A 17,448-nucleotide genomic window follows, 5' to 3' on the forward strand; every position below is an offset into this window, starting at 1 on the left:
TCTGCATCCTCTCCTTTCCTTCTGCCCGATCTACTCTATGGCCAGTATGTTTTGTCTGGATATTGTGCAAGAAACAATATTTTTCACTATCCCAATACATGTGACAATAATAAATTAAATTTATTTGAAATGTTCATTGATTTCTGTCTGCAGAAAAAATGTTTGTTGATTTCCAAACAGAATAAAGCCAAAACCGAATACTGCATTAAATGAAATGCAATAAATTGTAAACGGAACATCACTGGCTTAGTGGTTAGTACTACTGCCTCACAGCACCAGGAACCTGGGTTTGATTCCTGTCTTGGGTCACTGCACAGAGTCTGAACGTTCATTTTGTGTCTGTGTGGGTTTCCTCCAGGTTATCTGGTTTCCTCCCACAGTCCAAAAAATGTGCTAGTTAGGTGCATTGGTCATACTCAATCCTTCCTCAGTGCACTTGAACAGGTGCTGGAGTGTGACAACTAGGAGACTTCCACAGTAATGTCATTGTGGTGTTAATGTAAACCTACTGATGCCACTAATAAATAAACTTTAAGGCAATCCTGAAGTCCTATCGTATATTAGCTGATCTTTCTCTTCATCCCATCTGTAATTGCAACACTATATTCTGCACCTATCATTTCCTTCCCTTCAATGTACTCTATAAATCATTTGCTTTGTCTGTATACTGCGCAAGAAAGAATTTTTTTCCCTGTATCAAAATACATGTGACAATAATAAATCAAATTAAATTTATTTGAAATAAATGTTCATCGATTTCTGTCTTCAGAATAAAATGGTTGCTTGTTTCCATAAAAGGCGAAACAATTACCAGATTAAATGAAATGCAATAGATCATGAGTCAGTGGACCGAATAAAAAGAGGAATAAACTTGGTGTGACTCTGCTTTAAATGCTAATAAATGGATGATTGACAGCTTGTTGGAAGGGTGGCCAATCAGACTGAGGAGGGCGGGACTTCCGGTGAGCCGGGCCGGAAGTTGAGGTGAGAAGATGGCGACCATCAAGGTGAAGCAGGACTTACCTCCTCCAGGGGGCTATGGACCTGTGGATTACAAGAGGAACCTCCCCAGTAGGGGGCTGTCAGGTAAGATGGAAAAAGAAGCACCTTAACTTTTGAATCAACCAGGTTTTCTCACCATGAATGAGAGAAATGTGGAGGAGCAGAGGGACCTTGGGTTGAATAGCCACCGACAGGTGGATGAGGTTGACTCTAAAGGCATACAGATTGTCCACCTTTATCGTTTGAGACTTCGAGTTCAAGAGCAGCGAGGGTATGCCACTATATTCTTCTAATACTGCTGTATTTTAATGCCCACCCTGGTCCTTGGCTCTCCCCTTTTGAAAAAGGGTGTCACAGTGGTCAGCACTGCTGTCTCACGGTGCCAGGGACCTGGGTTCAGTTTCTGCCTCGGGTGACAGTTTGTGTGGAGTTTTCATGTTCTCCCTGTGTCTGTGTAGGTTTCCTCTGACCTCCTCCCACCGTCGAAAGATGTGCAGGTTCGGTGGATTGGCCCTAGGGGACTAATAAGGGTAAATATTTTGGGCCGGGGTGGGATTGTGGCCGGTGTAGACTTGGTGGACCAAATGGCCGCTCTCTGCACTGTAGGGATTCTATGAAAAAGGATATAATTGTGTCAGAAGAGGTTCCAGGAAGGTTTGCTGAACTCATTCTGGTGCATGAAGAAGTTGGACCTATACCTATTGGAGTTTAGAAAAATGAGACATGAGCTTAATCATAGGATTGTTACCATAGAATCCAAAACATACAGAAAGAGGCTATTCAGTCCATCGAATATGCACTGATTGAAAGAGCATCTTACCCAGATGACACTTTTGCCTTATACCTGTAAACACAAGCGTTTACCATGTAATCTGTGTATCTTCAGATACCTAAGGGCAATTTAGCATGGTCAATCTACCTAACCCATGTAACAGCAAATTACTGTGGATGCTAGAATCTGAAACAAAAACAGAAATTGCTGAAAAATCTCAGGTGCTGTCGGGCCTGCTGTGAGAAAATAGAACTAATGTTTTGAGTTTGGATGATACCTTTTGTCAGAGCATCCAGACTAGAAATCATAGAAACCCTACAGTGCAGAAGGCGGCCATTCAGCCCATCAAGTCTGCAGCAGCAACAATCCCACTCGGGCCCTTTTGCCATAATTGTATGTATTTACCTTGTTAATCTCCCTAACCTACACATCCCGGGACACTAAGGGGCAATTTAGCATGGCCAATGCATGTTAGCTCTGTTTTCTCACCACCTGGATGCTGTTAGACCACCCAACTGGCACATAGACCATAGAATCTACAGTGCAGAAGGAAGCCATTTGGCCCATTGAGTCTGCACCAACCACAATCCCACCCAGGCCCTATCTCCATAACCTTAGCTAGTCCCTCTGACACTAAAAGACAATTTTAGCATGGCCAATCAACTTAACCAGCACATCTTTGGAATGTGGGAGGAAATTGGAGCACCTGGAGGAAACCCTCGCAGACACAGGGAGAATGCGCAAACTCCACACAGACGTGACCCAAGCTGGGAACTGAACCCGGGTCCCTGGTTCTGTGAGGCAGCAACGCTAACCACTGTACCATCGTACTGAACATTTTTGGAGTGTGAGAAGAAACCGGAGCCACCCACTGCACAGACATGGGAGAATGTGCAGACTCTGTACAGCCTGTCACCCAAGGCCAGAATCAAGTCTGGCTCCCTGGTGCTGTGAGGCAGTAGTGCTGACCACTGTGCCAAATGAGTCATTTGGCCCATCATGTCTACAATGGCTCTCCAATTGCGCATTATGATTTAGTGCCTTTTTTCTGTATTAATTAATCTTTTAATTCCCTCTTATGTGCCCTGATTGATCTTGCCTGTACTACAGTGCCAGGCAGTGCATTCCAGACCTGAACCACTTGCTATGAGAAAATGTATTTTCTCGCATTACATGAGCTGCTTTTGCAAATCACTTTAAACCTGCACTCTTTCATTCTTGATCCTTTTATGAATTTACAGTTTCTCCCTGTCTTACTGAAACACGTAAGATCCTGAGGGGCTTGATAGTGTGGTTCATGGGAGGATGTTTCCTGTTGTGGAGGGGGGGGGACCAGAATGAGCAGACACAGTTTGAAAATAAGAAGCCTCATTTTTAAGGTAGAGATGGGAAGAATTATTTTCCTGAGGGTCATCAGCATGTGGAATTCTCTTGCACAGAAAGCAGTGGTGACTGGGTCATTGAATTTATTTAAGGCAGAATAAGATGGGATTTTGACAAACAATGGAGTCTAGGGTTAAGGGGGACCAGATAGGTAGGTGGAGGTCAGGCCACAATCTGATCAACCAGATTTTATCAAATGGCGGCGTAGTCTCTAAGGGCTGAATGGCCTATTTAGGCTCCTAAGTCATGTGTTTGATACATATAGGCATAAAATGTCTTGCTACAATTATACAGAGCTTTGATGAAACCACCTCCGGAATACATGTTCAGTTTTGCTTTCCATTTTCAAGGAGGCGGAACTGCGAAGGTTTGCTAAATTGGTGCCTGGGATTGATGTGCCTCTATGTCACGAGGTTGAGTAAATGGGGTCTGTATTTGCTGGAATTCACAGTAAGAGGTCTCAGTATGAGACTTCATACTGTGTTTACCCCAGTCCAATGCTGGCATCTCCACATCTTTGCTGGAGCTCAGAAGAATGAGAGACTAAATAATTGAAACATACAAGATTCTGACGGAGGGCTGATTAGATGCAGAGGGATTGTTTCAGTAGAACTAAAATGTGCGCAGTTTCAAGACAAGAGGGTGATCATTTACTTCCGCGATGGGTAGAAATTACTTCACTCAGAGTTGTGAATGTTTGGAATTGTGGTCGTGGAATCTCCATGTTGAATTAATTTAAGGCTAGATAGCAGTTTTTTGGTTCCTTGGAATCAAGTTATCAGGAGAAATTGGAGTTAACCCAAAATCAGGTACGATCCCATTGAATGGCTGAGCAGGCTCAGCAGGCCATTTGATTTATCGCTGCTCCCTCTTAAGTGTTTTTTGTCCTAGTCCTGAATTTTTATCCTTCTTTCTTTCTTGTTTCCCCTCTTGACCTGCACTTATCTTGTTCTCGAGGCCCACTCCCTGTTTAGTCAATCTAATTCCTACTAAATCGCTGATCATCCAACTTCCTACTTATGCCACTAAAAACAGTCTCTTCCAATGTTGTCCTTCTCTCTAACTCTGCTATCATCACCCCTCTTCTCCAAAACAAAACTTTGACATCACCATGCTAGCAAATTACTGTTCTACCTCCCAAACTTCCTTTCCTCTCAAGTCCCTGAGTATGTTGTAGTATCATAAGTCACAGCACCAGGGACCTAGGTTCGATTCTGGCCTTGAGTGCCTGTCTGAGTGGAGTTTCCTCCCGTACACCAAAGATGTGCGGACTAGGTGTTCCGGCCATGTTAAAATGCCTCTTAACAATCCTGCTATCCTACGCATCCTGGGATATTGGGGTAAATATGTGGGATTATGGGGATAGGGCCTGGTTAGGATTGAGGTCGATGTAGACTTGATGGGCTGAATGGCCTCCTTCTGCACTGTAGAGACTCTGTGACTCTTTCTCCTTCTGTACTTGCTTAAAACTTGTTAAATGTCAAACTTGTTTTAATTCAGAGAAAGCTCATCAACCTGAAATATTGGCCAGAATTTTCCAGCCAGTCATGGTGGTGGGATTTCCTGGTCCCACCGACAGCCCAACCTCACTGCCCAGGGGGTGGGTTACATTCAGTGGGGAAACCGCCATTGATAATGGCGGGACCAGAACATTTTGCTACTGGCCAACGATACGCCACCACAGCTACTGTGGAACACGCAGCTGGGTGTGCGAAAAATCCTGCCCATTAACCCTTGTCTCTCTCTCTTTCTCGGACATTTCTGCTACTTTCTTTTTTTTCCCATTGCCGTCACCATCTATGTGTTTATATCCGAAAGGTTATAGCATGTTTGCGATTGGAATTGGAACTTTACTCTTTGGATACTGGAAGTTGTTCAGGTGGAACAGGGAGAGAAGGTATGTCGTGCGCTTGGTTTATTCTTGACTTGATTAATTTTAAAAGTTAAAACTTTGCTCAGTATTTCACCTGTCTATTAGTTTTGGAGAAACATTCTGAAAGCTCCACACACCCTCAGTGTCTCTGATTTTTCTTTGTGTGTGCTGTTTGTCAATTGCAGTCAGGGCACTGATTGCAGTCAATGTCTCGGCTAGGGAGTAAGGAAAGGTTGGTGGTGGAGGGGGGGGGGGTCTAATTGGATAGCAGTCACACGTGCGATGGGCTGAATGGTCTGCTGCTCTAAGGTTCTGTGAAATCACAACTCTGATAGCTCTCTAGTGACCTCTCCTGGTAAATGTGCACAAGCACAGGATGGTCTGCCTCTGTGCCATCCGTTCTATGTAATCTACTAACTGGAGTGAGAAATGCAGCTTGTGGCCGGTATTCTGCCCTCTGGTGGAAGTCAGCCAAATCTTCAATTTGGGAAATAATGCAATTTTCTTGGCGGTTTCTCCATCTGAGCCACTTAATTTTCAAATAACTGTTTATCTCCCTTTTTAGAAGACATTATAGATGCTACTTCAACACAGTTTGTAGTAGACAATTCCACATTCTAACCTCCCCAATTGATTTTGTGATAATTTGACCATTTGTGTGTGCTGATCAGGGGATTATTCATCTTGTCAAAATAGTTTATAATCTCAAAGACCACACAAACTTCAAAGAGCAAAGAAAATTACAGCACAGGAACAGGCCCTCCCCCAGCCTGTACTGACTATGCTGCCTGACTGAACTAAAACCCCCTACCCTTCCAGGGACCATATCCCTCTATTCCCATCCTATTCGTGTATTTGTCAAGACACCTCTTAAAAGTCACTATCGTATCTGCTTCCACTACCTCCCCCGGCAGCGAGTTCCAGGCACCTACCGCCCTCTGTGTTTAAAAAAAAAACACTTGCCTCATACATTTCTTTTAAACTTTGCCCTTCACACCTTAAACCTATGCCCCCCCCCGCCCTAGTAATTGACACTTCCATCCATGGGAAAAAGCTGCGTACTATCCAATCTGTCCATGTCCCTTGTAATCTTGTAGATTTCTATCAGGTCACCCCACAACCTCTGTTGTTCTAGTGAGAGCAAACCAAGTTTCTCTAACCTCTCCTCATAGTTAATGCCTTCCACATCAGGCAATGTACTGGTAAATCTTTTCTTATCCTCTCCAAAGCCTCCACATCCTCCTGGTAGCGTGGTGACCAGAATTGAACACTACGTTTTGAGCGCGGCCTAACTAAATTCTATAAAGCTGACAATTTTTAAACTCAGTGCCCCGGCCAATGAAGGCAAGCATGCCCCATATACCTTCTTGACTACCTTTTCCATCTGCATTGTCACTTTCAGTGATCTGTGTACCTGTGAAAGGAAAAGCCCTAACTTTTAATCTCTTCATAACTATTTCCTACATAACTACAATGACTTCTCTTCAAAAGTGCTTCATTGGCTGTAAAACATTTGGGATATCCTAAGGTTCTGAAAGATGTTTTAACAGTGCAAATTCTTTCTTCATTTTCCTGCCATGTCATCCTGATAGTGATATCTACATCCTTTTTATATTTATTTCCACAGTGGGAGATGACTTTCTGTTTTCATTAACCAGTTTTAACTTTTGGTTTTGCAAATCTTGCTTCTGCATTCATCTGTGGTCACCAATTTCCTGTTTGGTGTATTTTTTTTCTAGGCGCCTTCAGATGGAAGATATGGAAGCCCGTGTAGCATTGCTACCTCTGCTGCATGCTGAGCAGGATAGGAGGCAAGTTTGAGAGGGGTTGCAAAGCATGTTTTAGCTTGGAGATGTGCCTGGTTAGAACCACAAAATGTAATTAGTGTTAAGTAAGCGCAAGTATGGATCAGTTGGAGTCTAGTTAAATTAACATAGGGCAGCACGGTGGCACCGTGGTTAGCACTGCTGCCTCACAGTGCCAGGGACCCAGGTTTGGTTCCAGTCTTGGGTGGCTGTCTGTGTGGAGTGCGCACGTTCTCCACGTGTCTGTGTGGGTTTCCTCCAGGTGCTCCAGTTTCTTCCCACAGCCCAAAGATGTGCGGGCTAGGTTGATTGGCCATTCTGAATTGCCCCTTAGTGTCCTGGGATGCATAGGTTAGAGGGATTAGTGGGTAAATATATGGGGATAGGGCCTGGGTGGGATTGTGGTTGGTGCAGACTTGATGGGCCAAATGGCCTCTTTCTGCACTGTAGGGTTCAATGATTCTAACACAGGGTGGCACCATGGTTAACCCTGCTGCTTCACGGCATCAGGGACCTGGGTTCGATTCTGGCCTTGGGTGACTGCCTTTGTGGAGTGTACACGGCCTCGCCATGTCTGTATGGGTTTCCTCTGGGTGCTCCAGTTTCCTCCCACACTCCAAAGATGTGCAGGTTAGGTGGATTGGCCATGCTAAATTGTCCTTAATGTCCAAAGATTTGTGGATTAGTGGGTAAATACCTGGGGTTACAGGGATAGATGGTCTTTTAGAGAGTCAGGCCAACTTCTGCCCTGTCGGTTTCTCTAAATGATTATTAAGTAAATGCAAGCTCAGATCTAATTGTTATTGTTTTGGAGATTTTGGCTTGTCAGTTGTAGGCGGCAGCTCAGAATCACCAAGAGTTTTATAAAATGTACATTTCTTGTAAATGTCACACTTTGTCAATTATAGCATTATTTTTCTGAAACAGCAGATTGTGTGGTACAATAAGCAATGCAATGCAAGGCTGTGGCCTAAGTAAAACTTTTCAAAGTTGTTCTCACTGGATGCAGCAGATTTCTTGATAGACTGTCCCACAGTTCATCCTATATCTAAGTGCACAGTGACTTAGTTGCTCAAAGCCCTACTTCTCAAATGATTCGATTAATGGGCAGTCATCTTAGCTTTAACTGTCATTGAGTGAGGAGATGGGCTGGAATAAGATCAGTTCCACGGAGCATTGCTGGGAACCTGGAAAAGTTTATCAAAAGAAGTGGCTGAGGCAGAGAAAAATGTACCTGTTTGTGGGGAAAAGTGGATGAATAGGTGATGAATTTTGGGAGGATTACCAATGCAACGAATGGTAGGGTCCTAGGAAGTACAGAGAACTATTTGTGTGCATTTCCGTAGACCCACGAAGACAGCAGGACAGGTAGGTAAGGTGGTGAAGAAGGCATAGGGGATACTTGCCTTTTCTAACCAAGGTATAGAATATAAGAACAGGGAGGTTATGATGGAGCTGTATAAAATGCTCAGGCCACAGCTAGAGTACTGTGTGCAGTTCTGGTCACCACATTATAGGGAGGTTGTGATTGCATTTGAGAGGGTGCAGAGGAAGTTCACCAGGTTGTTGCCTGGGTTGGAGCATTTCAGCTATGAAGAGAGACTGGTTAGGCTGGGGTTGTTTTCCTTGGAGCAGAGAAGGCTGGGGGGGAGGAGACCTGATTGAGGTGTACAAAATTAAGAGGGACATAGATAGGAAGAAACTGTTCTTGTTATTAGAGGGTTCAGTAACCAGGGGGCATAGATTTAAGGTACATGCAGGAGATTTAGGGGGGGATTTGAGGAGAATGTTTTCACTCAGAGGGTGGTGGGAATCTGGAACTCGCTGTCTAAAAGGGCAGGAACTCTCAACATTTAAGAAGCATTTGGATGATTACTTGAAACGTCATAGCACACAAGGCTACGGACCAAGTGATGGAAAATGGGACTAGAGTAGATAGGTGTTTGATGGCTGGTACTGGCTTGATGGATCAAAGGGCCTCTTTTGCTGCTAGAAAAGTCTATGATTCTAATATTTTAAACAGATAAAGAGATGGACTATGAGGAGCGAGCAGATCAGTGGAATCAGTTTTGATTTGATGTAGCAAAACGGTGATGAACAGACATTCTCTTTCTGAGCTGTGGTCAACTAGGATCCTCGCCCCTGCCCTGAGGTTTGAATGGCCTCACTCTTCCATATCTAGGAATGACCTTCCACCCACAGGTGAATGCAGTAGTATTACTAAGTCGAATCTATAATAATCCTCATTTTTGTCTGCCTGAACTGATTTGATTGGTCACATTAAGCAGTGTAGCTGGTTTAGCAGCTGGCGCGGGAAGAGACTGGAGCTTGGTGATATATGTGCAACTTCCAAGGTTGTGGTGGCTCTGGTGTGGGGCTAGATGGAGGGTATTGACTGAGAACGAAAGCAGAAAGTAAAGGGAGTCTGTCAAAGTTACCCTGGCTGGAGATATTGTTTCCTTGATTTGATTTATTATTGTCACATATATTGAGATACGGTGAAAAGTATTGTTTCTTGCATGCTATACAGAGAAAATATACTGCTCATTGAATACATAAAAGAAAAGGGGAGGAGACGGTGCAGGATATAATGCAGTTACATATAAGGGGTAGAGAAAGATCAACTTAATATATGGTAGGTCCATTTAAAAGTCTGGCAGCAGAGAAGAATCATATAGCGCAGAAGAGGCCTTAATGTTATTACCGAACTTGAACCCTAAACTGCAGTTGTGTCATGGAAAGTTTGGTAGTTGGGAAGCTGTTTTCTCCGATGGCTATTTAAAAAATAAAGTCACGTGGCTAGATTCAAAAGTTTGATGTAATATTTCTGGGCCTGGTTTTATGCATGGCCATCTTTATGTAACAATTTCCAGAATTAAAAGTTTAGACAATGCTGATTTGACAGCAAATGTTTGTGTGTCTCTGCAAATATAAAAGAATCTTTGTTGAAATTTGTCATTCTGTTTTGCCTTTCTTTTCCTTGTTGCTCTGTTACTTTTTTTTAAGGAATCTGCGTCTCTTACGCGAGAATCTTGAGGAAGAGGCTAAAATTATGAAGGATGTTCCAGGCTGGAAGGTAATTTCAAGAATCATAGAACCCTACGGTGCAGAAAGAGGCCCTTTCGGCCCATCGAGTCGGCACCTGATCACAAACCCACCCAGGCCCTACCCCCATTTCTCTACATATTTTACCCGCTAATCCCTCTAACCTATGCGTCTCAGGACACAGGGGCAATTTTAGCATGGCCAATCAACCTAACCTGCACATCTTTGGACTGTGGGAGGAAATCAGAGCACCCGGAGGAAACCCACGAGGAGGGTGCAAACTCCACACAGACAGGGACCCAAGCCGGGACTCGAAACTAGGTCCCTGGAGCTGTGAAGTAGCAGTGCTAACCACCGTGCTACTGTGCCACCCAATTTCAAGTGTTTGTATTTTTTTGTCCAAAGATGTGCAGGTTAGGTAGATTGGCCATGTTAAATTGGCCCTTAGTGTCCCAAGGTGTGTAGATTAAGGAGATTAGCGGAATAAGTATGTGGAGCGGGCTTGGGTGCGATGCTCTGTCGGAGAGTCAGTGCAGACATGATCGGTCGAATGGCCTCCTTCTGCACCATAGGGATTTTATGAACTTTTTTAACCTTGTTTTTATTTATTCTGGGATACGGGTGTCACTCGCAAGGCCAGCATTTATTACCCACCCCTGATTGTCCTCGTGAAGGTAGTTGTGAACTGCAGTCCATATGTTGTAGGTACAGCCCCAGTGCTGTTAGGGAAGGATTTCCAGGATTTTGGCCCAGTGACAGGAAAGAAATGGTGATTATATTTCCAAGTCAGGACTGTGTAATTTGGAGAGAACTTTGAGGTGGTGCTGTTACCTTACGAGTTACTGCAGTGCATCTTGTAGATGGTACATACTGCTGCCATGTGCATTGGCGGTGCAGGGAGTGGATGGATGTTTAAGGTAATGGATGGGGTGCCAATCAAGTGGGCTGCTTTTTCCTGGATGTGAACAGATGCAAGTGGAAAGCATTTTTATCATGTTCCCGATTTGGATGGGGTCCCAGGTTTGGTGCTTGATGCTAGTTCTGGGACTTGGGTTTAAAACCAACCCAGAGAGGTGCAGTGTAAACTTTCTTTGTATGTTGACTGTAACAGTCACGTGTGGTTAGCCTCGTGACACTCAAACCCATCCCAAAAATCATGAACCAACAGCCCCTAAGTAATTGGTAGATCGAGTTGATCGAAGAATGGGAAATGGAGGCAAAGTCTTAGATTAAAGGAGTACAGGACAACCTGGAGTTAGGGCTGCAGGAGGTTGCTGAAGCAAACTGGCTGATGGTTGACATGTCATAGAATCCCTGCAGTGCAGGAGGCCATTTGGCCCATCAAGCCTGCACTGACAACAATCCCACCCAGGCTCTATCACCATAACACCATGTATTTACCCCACAATCTGCCTGACAAGGGGCAATTTAGCATGGCCAATCAAACAAACCTGCATGTTTTTGGAGTGCTAATGGAAACCCATGCAGACTCGGGGAGAATGTGCCATCTCCATGCAGATAGTCACCCACGGCTGGAATCAAACCTGGGTCCCTGGTGCTATGAGGGAGCAGTGCCAACCACTGTGCTGCTTGAAGTAGTGGAAGCAACAAATATGCGTATTGTAGCAACAAGAATGAGGCCATTTAGTTACAGGCCTCTGTCTTTGTTAGATGCCAGCTGATCAGTAACTTGATTCATTATCTTTATATTCCTTGATACAAGCAAACACATTAACTCCTAATGAGCCGTGTTTTAAGACTGTGCCTCCTTGTTTGTGACTTTCCACTGAACATTTTAAACACCCAAATTAGATTGTGTCTCAGTCTTCTAAATTTTGAGGGGGGTATAAGCTTGGCTCATTCAGTTTATTTATTAGTCACAAGTAAGGCCTACATTAACACTGCAATGAAGTTACTGTGAAATTCCCCTAGTCATCGCATTCCAGCATGTCTTTCAGACTATGGGAGGAAATCCATGCAGACAGGGGGAGAATATGCAAACTCCGCACAGACAGTGACCCAAGCTGGGAATTGAACCCATATCCCTGGCCCTGTGAGGCAGCAGTGGTAACCACTGTGCTACGCAAGCTGTCCTTGTAAGTTAACCCTTGGTGTACTGTTCTGGTGAATCGCTGCTGCACTCCCTCCAAGGCTTCCATACGCTTGCAGTTTGATTGAAGTGGTGTGCGGGTAGTTTGATTTTGATGTAACACTGTGGCTGTGTCTTCTGTTGCAGGTTGGTGAGAGTGTTTACAACACTGATCGCTGGTCTACGCCAACGGTGGAAGAGCTGTATAACCTACGACCCAATGAGGAATTCCTCCGAGCAAAGATCGGATTCCAGTGGTACGTGTGAGTGTCGAATGAGGACTTTAACCAAGGATCTGACCTTTGCTTCCCTAAAGGTCACCTTCGCAAGAACTCTTGTTTCAAGTGTGGCATTGTTAATAAAATTATGTATGTATTTGGAAACTGCTTTTTGTTTTTTTTGCCTTCATTTTGCATAATATTGAGAAATTCGTTTAATCTGTGTAAAAGGAAAGGAAGAAAAACTTGTGCCTTTTATCACATCAGGAAACCCCCCCAAAAGTGTTTTATAGTCAATGAAGTACTTTTCTGATATGTAGTCATGGATGAAATACCACAAATGTGGCAGCAAAATTGCACACAGCAAACTCCCACAATTAGTAATGCAAGGACAGCATAAAAGCAAAAGAAAAAGAATACGGTGTGAAGATTCGTGGGAAGCCAGGGGATTGAGAAGTCTTTAAAACCCAGCAGAGGACAACTAAAAATGCAATAAGTGGGGAAGAAGATGAAATATGAAGGTAAGCTGGCCAGTAATATATAAAGGGTAAGAGACAGGCAAGAATAGACACTGGACTGCTGGAAAATGACACCGGAGACAAAGTAATGGCGGATAAACCGCATAGGTACTTTGCATCAGCCTTCACGGTGGAAAACACCTGTATCACACCCAAAATTCACCAGAGTCAGGGAGCAGAGGTGAGTGTGGTGGCCATTGCTATCGAAACTGAAAGGACTGAAGATAGATAAATCCCCTGGACTAGTTGGACTACACCCCAGAGTTCTGAAGGCGGTAGCTGAATAGATTGTGGAGGCATTAGTGGTGATCTTCTGGGAATCACTGGAGTCAGGGAGGCTTCCAGTGGATTGGAAAATCGCTAACGTAACACCCCTGTTTAAGAAGCAAGGGAGAGATAAAAAGGGAAAATTACAGGCCAAAGTCTAACTTTGGGATTTTAGAGTACATTATTAAGGATGAGATTTTGGAATACTTGGAAGTGCATGGTTTCGTCAAGGGGGGGGGGGGCTCATGTCTGACAAATCTTTTAGAATTCTTTGGGGAGGTAACGAGCAGATTAGACAAAGCCAGTGGATCTTATCTATTTGAATTTCCAAAAGGTCTTTGACAAGTGCATAGCCTCACACTTTCCCACATTGTATTCCATCTGTTATTTCCATGGTAGCACCATAGTACATGCTGCTTCACAGTGCCAGGGACCTGGGTTCGATTCCCAACTTGGGTCACTGTGGCGTTTGCACGTTCTGCCTGTGTCTGCATGGGTTTCCTCCCATGTTTTGAAAGATGGTGCGTTGACCTAAACAGGTGCTGGAGTGTGGTGACAAGGGAAATTTCACAATAACTTCATTGCAGTGTTAATGTAAGCCTTACTTGTGATTAATAAATAAAACATAAAAAAAATGCTTTACAAGGTGTATTACAGGAGGTTGCTGAATAAGAACTCCAGGGTATTAAAGACAAGGTACAAGCATGGATAGAAGATTGGATGACTGGCAGAAGGCACAGAATGGGAATAAAGGAGTCCTTATCAGGATGACAATCTGACTAGTGGAGATCTGTGCTGCGACCACAACTTTATGCCTTATACATCAATGGTCTAGAATCATAGAAACTACAGTGCTGACGGAGGCCATTTGTCCCATCAAGTCTATCTCCATAACATATTTACTCTTCTAACCCCCCCCCCCCCCCAAACACTAAGGGACAATTTAACATAGCCAATCACTTAATCCGCACATCTTTGGAATGTGGGAGGAAACCCCAAGCAGACATGGGGAGTACAAACTCCACAAAGACAGTGAGCCAAGGCCAGAATTGAACCTGGGACCCTGGTGCTGTGAGGCAGCAGTGCTAGCCACCGTGCCACCTTTTTTTTTTCACATTTAGACAAATTGAGTGTCAATTGTACCAGGACTATGTGTTAGAGCTGTAAGTGGATTTGGTTCTGAAAGGAAGACTTTGCCAAATTGATGTCCAAAATTAAACACTAAGTTAAGAACTTAATCTCTGTCCCGGAGTCCCCATGTAGGGCTGTTTAGCAAGAGTGTGATTTATCTATTGTGAAAATGCAGCTTTCAGATCACGTGTTTCAGTTTCTCCTGTTTGATTTGTCAGGCGGCAGCTCAGAACCTTCAAAATGAATTGGGTGAAATGCGTCAGGGGAAGGAACTGATGTTTGATGGAAATGAGTTGGGACAAGTGTAAAGCACACAGATGGTGTCAGAATTACAAATAATAACACTGGCAGCTCGGGGAAAGCCAGAAGGTTTCGCTCTCATTAATTTATGATCACTGCAGAGCTGAAACCTGGGCAGGCCTTGCTCTGAGTCCAGCACTGGCTGGACCCCGAACTGAGCTCTGGCTGGACTGTATCCTGTGCCTGGCTCCGACCTGACCTCAAACTGAGTTCTAGCCAGACTGCATGCCCGGTGCCCAGCTCTGGCTGGACCCCGCACCCCGTGTTCAGTTTTGGTCATTGAGTCTTCAAGGTCAGAGGTAAAACTGGAAAGTGGCTGCAGATTCATCCCAAAACCTGACAGACTGAGGTGAGGGAATTAGTGCCAAAATTTGATTTTCAAAGTGGTTCAGTAGAAGTGGTTTGGAACAATATCCAACTTTAACACTATCCCCCTCCTATCCTGCAGTCAAATTACTGAATATCAAATTTGGGGCATATTATCCCATTTTGGGTGAGTATTAGCTTTTGAATTATTTAGATATTCAATTCTCAAATCGCCTCGGCAGCTCCTGTTCAATCTGTAACCAGACGACCACGGCCTGTACAGAAAATACTGGAAATGTACAACATGCTAAGCACCGCTGAGATGTTCAAATGTGGACTAAGACACAAGGTGCAATCATACCTTGGAATCCTGAACCATACTTTCCCAGACGCTGCTTAGCTCTGCTCCAACAATTTGCTTTTTTTTCCTCGTGTGATTGACAGAGTTACTCACCACAATCAGCATTGTGAATAGTTATCGTGTTACCAGGTTTCAAATGTGCTTATCAACTTGCTTCAGATGGGAGCACTCTTGTTCCAACTTGGGAAGCTGCCAGTTTTAAGGCTCGCTTCAGGCATTACGATCCTAATGGAGGCTGACATCTCAGTGCACTATTTCAGTGTCAGAGCTCATGCCCAGTTCCTAGAGGGGCTCTTTTGGCAAGTTGGCTTCTAGCTCAATCTGGGACAAATGAGATCCTTGGTGAGAGAGGATTTCAACATTATTGGAAGGTATTCTCGCATGAGAATTTATTCAACAAAACAGCTGTCTTTTGGAAATCAAATTGCAACGTCCCTGGCAGTGTGTCGGCACTTAGAGTGGGATCCCCACTGAGTGTGTCAGTATTCACAGGGAGTCCCCGGGGAGTGTGTCAGTATTCACAGGGAGTCCCCGGGGAGTGTGTCAGTATTCACAGGGAGTCCTCGGGGAGTGTGTCAGTATTCACAGGGAGTCCTCGGGGAGTGTGTCAGTATTTACAGGGGGTCCCTGGGGAGTGTGTCAGTATTCACAGGGGGCCCTGGGGAGTGTGTCAGTATTCACAGGGAGTCCCTGGGGAGTGTGTCAGTATTTACAGGGGGCCCTGGGGAGTGTGTCAGTATTCACAGGGAGTCCCCGGGGAGTGTGTCAGTATTTACAGGGAGTCCTCGGGGAGTGTGTCAGTATTTACAGGAGTCCCCAGGGGAGTGGGTCAGTATTTACAGGGAGTTCCTGGCAGTGTGTTAGTATTTACAGCAGGACCTTGGGGAGTGTGTCAGTATTTACAGTGGGATCCCCGCGGACTGTGTCACTATTTACAGGGAGTCCCTGGCAGTGTGTTAGTATTTACAGCAGGACCTCGGGGAGTGTGTCAGTATTTACTAGGGATCCCCGGGGAGTATGTCAGTATTTACAGGAGGCCCCAGGGGAGTGTGTCAGTATTTACTAGGGATCCCCGGGAAATATGTCAGTATTTACAGGGGGCCCCGGGGAGTGTGTCAGTATTTACAGGGGGCCCCGGGGAGTGTGTCAGTATTTACAGGGATCCCCGGGGAGTGGGTCAGTATTTACAGGGGGCCCCGGGGAGTGTGTCAGTATTTACTAGGGATCTCCGGGGAGTGTGTCAGTATTTGCTAGGGATCCCCGGGGAGTGTGTCAGTATTTGCTAGGGATCCCCGGAGACTGTGTCAGTATTTACAGGGGTCCCCGGGAAATGTGTCAGTATTTACAGGAGGCCCCAGGGGAGTGTGTCAGTATTTACAGGGGGTCCCCAGAGAGTCTGTCAGTATTTACTAGGGATCCCTGGGGAGTGTGTCAGTATTTACAGGGACCCCCGGGGAGTGGGTCAGTATTTACAGGGGGCCCCGGGGAGAGTGTCAGTATTTACTAGGGATCTCCGGGGAGTGTGTCAGTATTTGCTAGGGATCCCCGGGGGGTGTGTCAGTATTTACAGGGGGCCCCGGGGAGTGTGTCAGTATTTGCTAGGGATCCCCGGAGACTGTGTCAGTATTTACAGGGGTCCCCGGGAAATGTGTCAGTATTTACAGGAGGCCCCAGGGGAGTGTGTCAGTATTTACAGGGGGTCCCCAGAGAGTCTGTCAGTATTTACTAGGGATCCCCGGGGAGTGTGTCAGTATTTACAGGAGGCCCCAGGGGAGTCTGTCAGTATTTACTAGGGATCCCCGGGGAGTGTGTCAGTATTTACAGGAGGCCCCAGGGGAGTGTGTCAGTATTTGCTAGGGATCCCCGGGGAGTGTGTCAGTATTTACAGGGGGTCCCAGAGAGTCTGTCAGTATTTACTAGGGATCCCCGGGGAGTGTGTCAGTATTTACAGGAGGCCCCAGGGGAGTGTGTCAGTATTTACTAGGGATCCCCGGGGAGTGTGTCAGTATTTACAGGAGGCCCCAGGGGAGTGTGTCAGTATTTGCTAGGGATCCCCGGGGAGTGTGTCAGTATTTACAGGAGGCCCCAGGGGAGTGTGTCAGTATTTGCTAGGGATCCCCGGGGAGTGTGTCAGTATTTACAGGGGGTCCCAGAGAGTCTGTCAGTATTTGCTAGGGATCCCCGGGGAGTGTGTCAGTATTTACAGGAGGGCCCAGGGGAGTGTGTCAATATTTACTAGGGATCCCCGGGGACTGTGTCAGTATTTACTAGGGATCCCCGGGTAGTGTGTCAGTATTTACAGGGGGCCCCGGGGAGTGTGTCAGTATTTACAGGGGGCCCCGGGGAGTGTGTCAGTATTTACAGGGGGCCCCGGGGAG

The 17,448-nt window shown here is 45.3% G+C and overlaps 1 protein-coding gene across 1 annotated transcript; it reads left to right on the forward strand.

Annotated features, from left to right (window-relative positions):
* Positions 1 to 957: 957 nt before the first annotated feature.
* On the forward strand, positions 958 to 12,355 carry ndufa13 (NADH:ubiquinone oxidoreductase subunit A13). The gene is made up of 5 exons (XM_080212930.1): positions 958 to 1,086; positions 4,976 to 5,054; positions 6,770 to 6,841; positions 9,842 to 9,911; positions 12,117 to 12,355. Exons 1-5 carry the CDS (start codon positions 993 to 995, stop codon positions 12,234 to 12,236), a joined length of 435 nt encoding a protein of 144 aa, XP_080069056.1. The 5' UTR covers positions 958 to 992; the 3' UTR covers positions 12,237 to 12,355.
* Positions 12,356 to 17,448: the final 5,093 nt, after the last annotated feature.

This window comes from Carcharhinus amblyrhynchos, chromosome 26 (assembly GCF_965287045.1).
Source record: "Carcharhinus amblyrhynchos chromosome 26, sCarAmb.v2.hapA, whole genome shotgun sequence".
Lineage (NCBI taxonomy): Eukaryota > Metazoa > Chordata > Chondrichthyes > Carcharhiniformes > Carcharhinidae > Carcharhinus > Carcharhinus amblyrhynchos.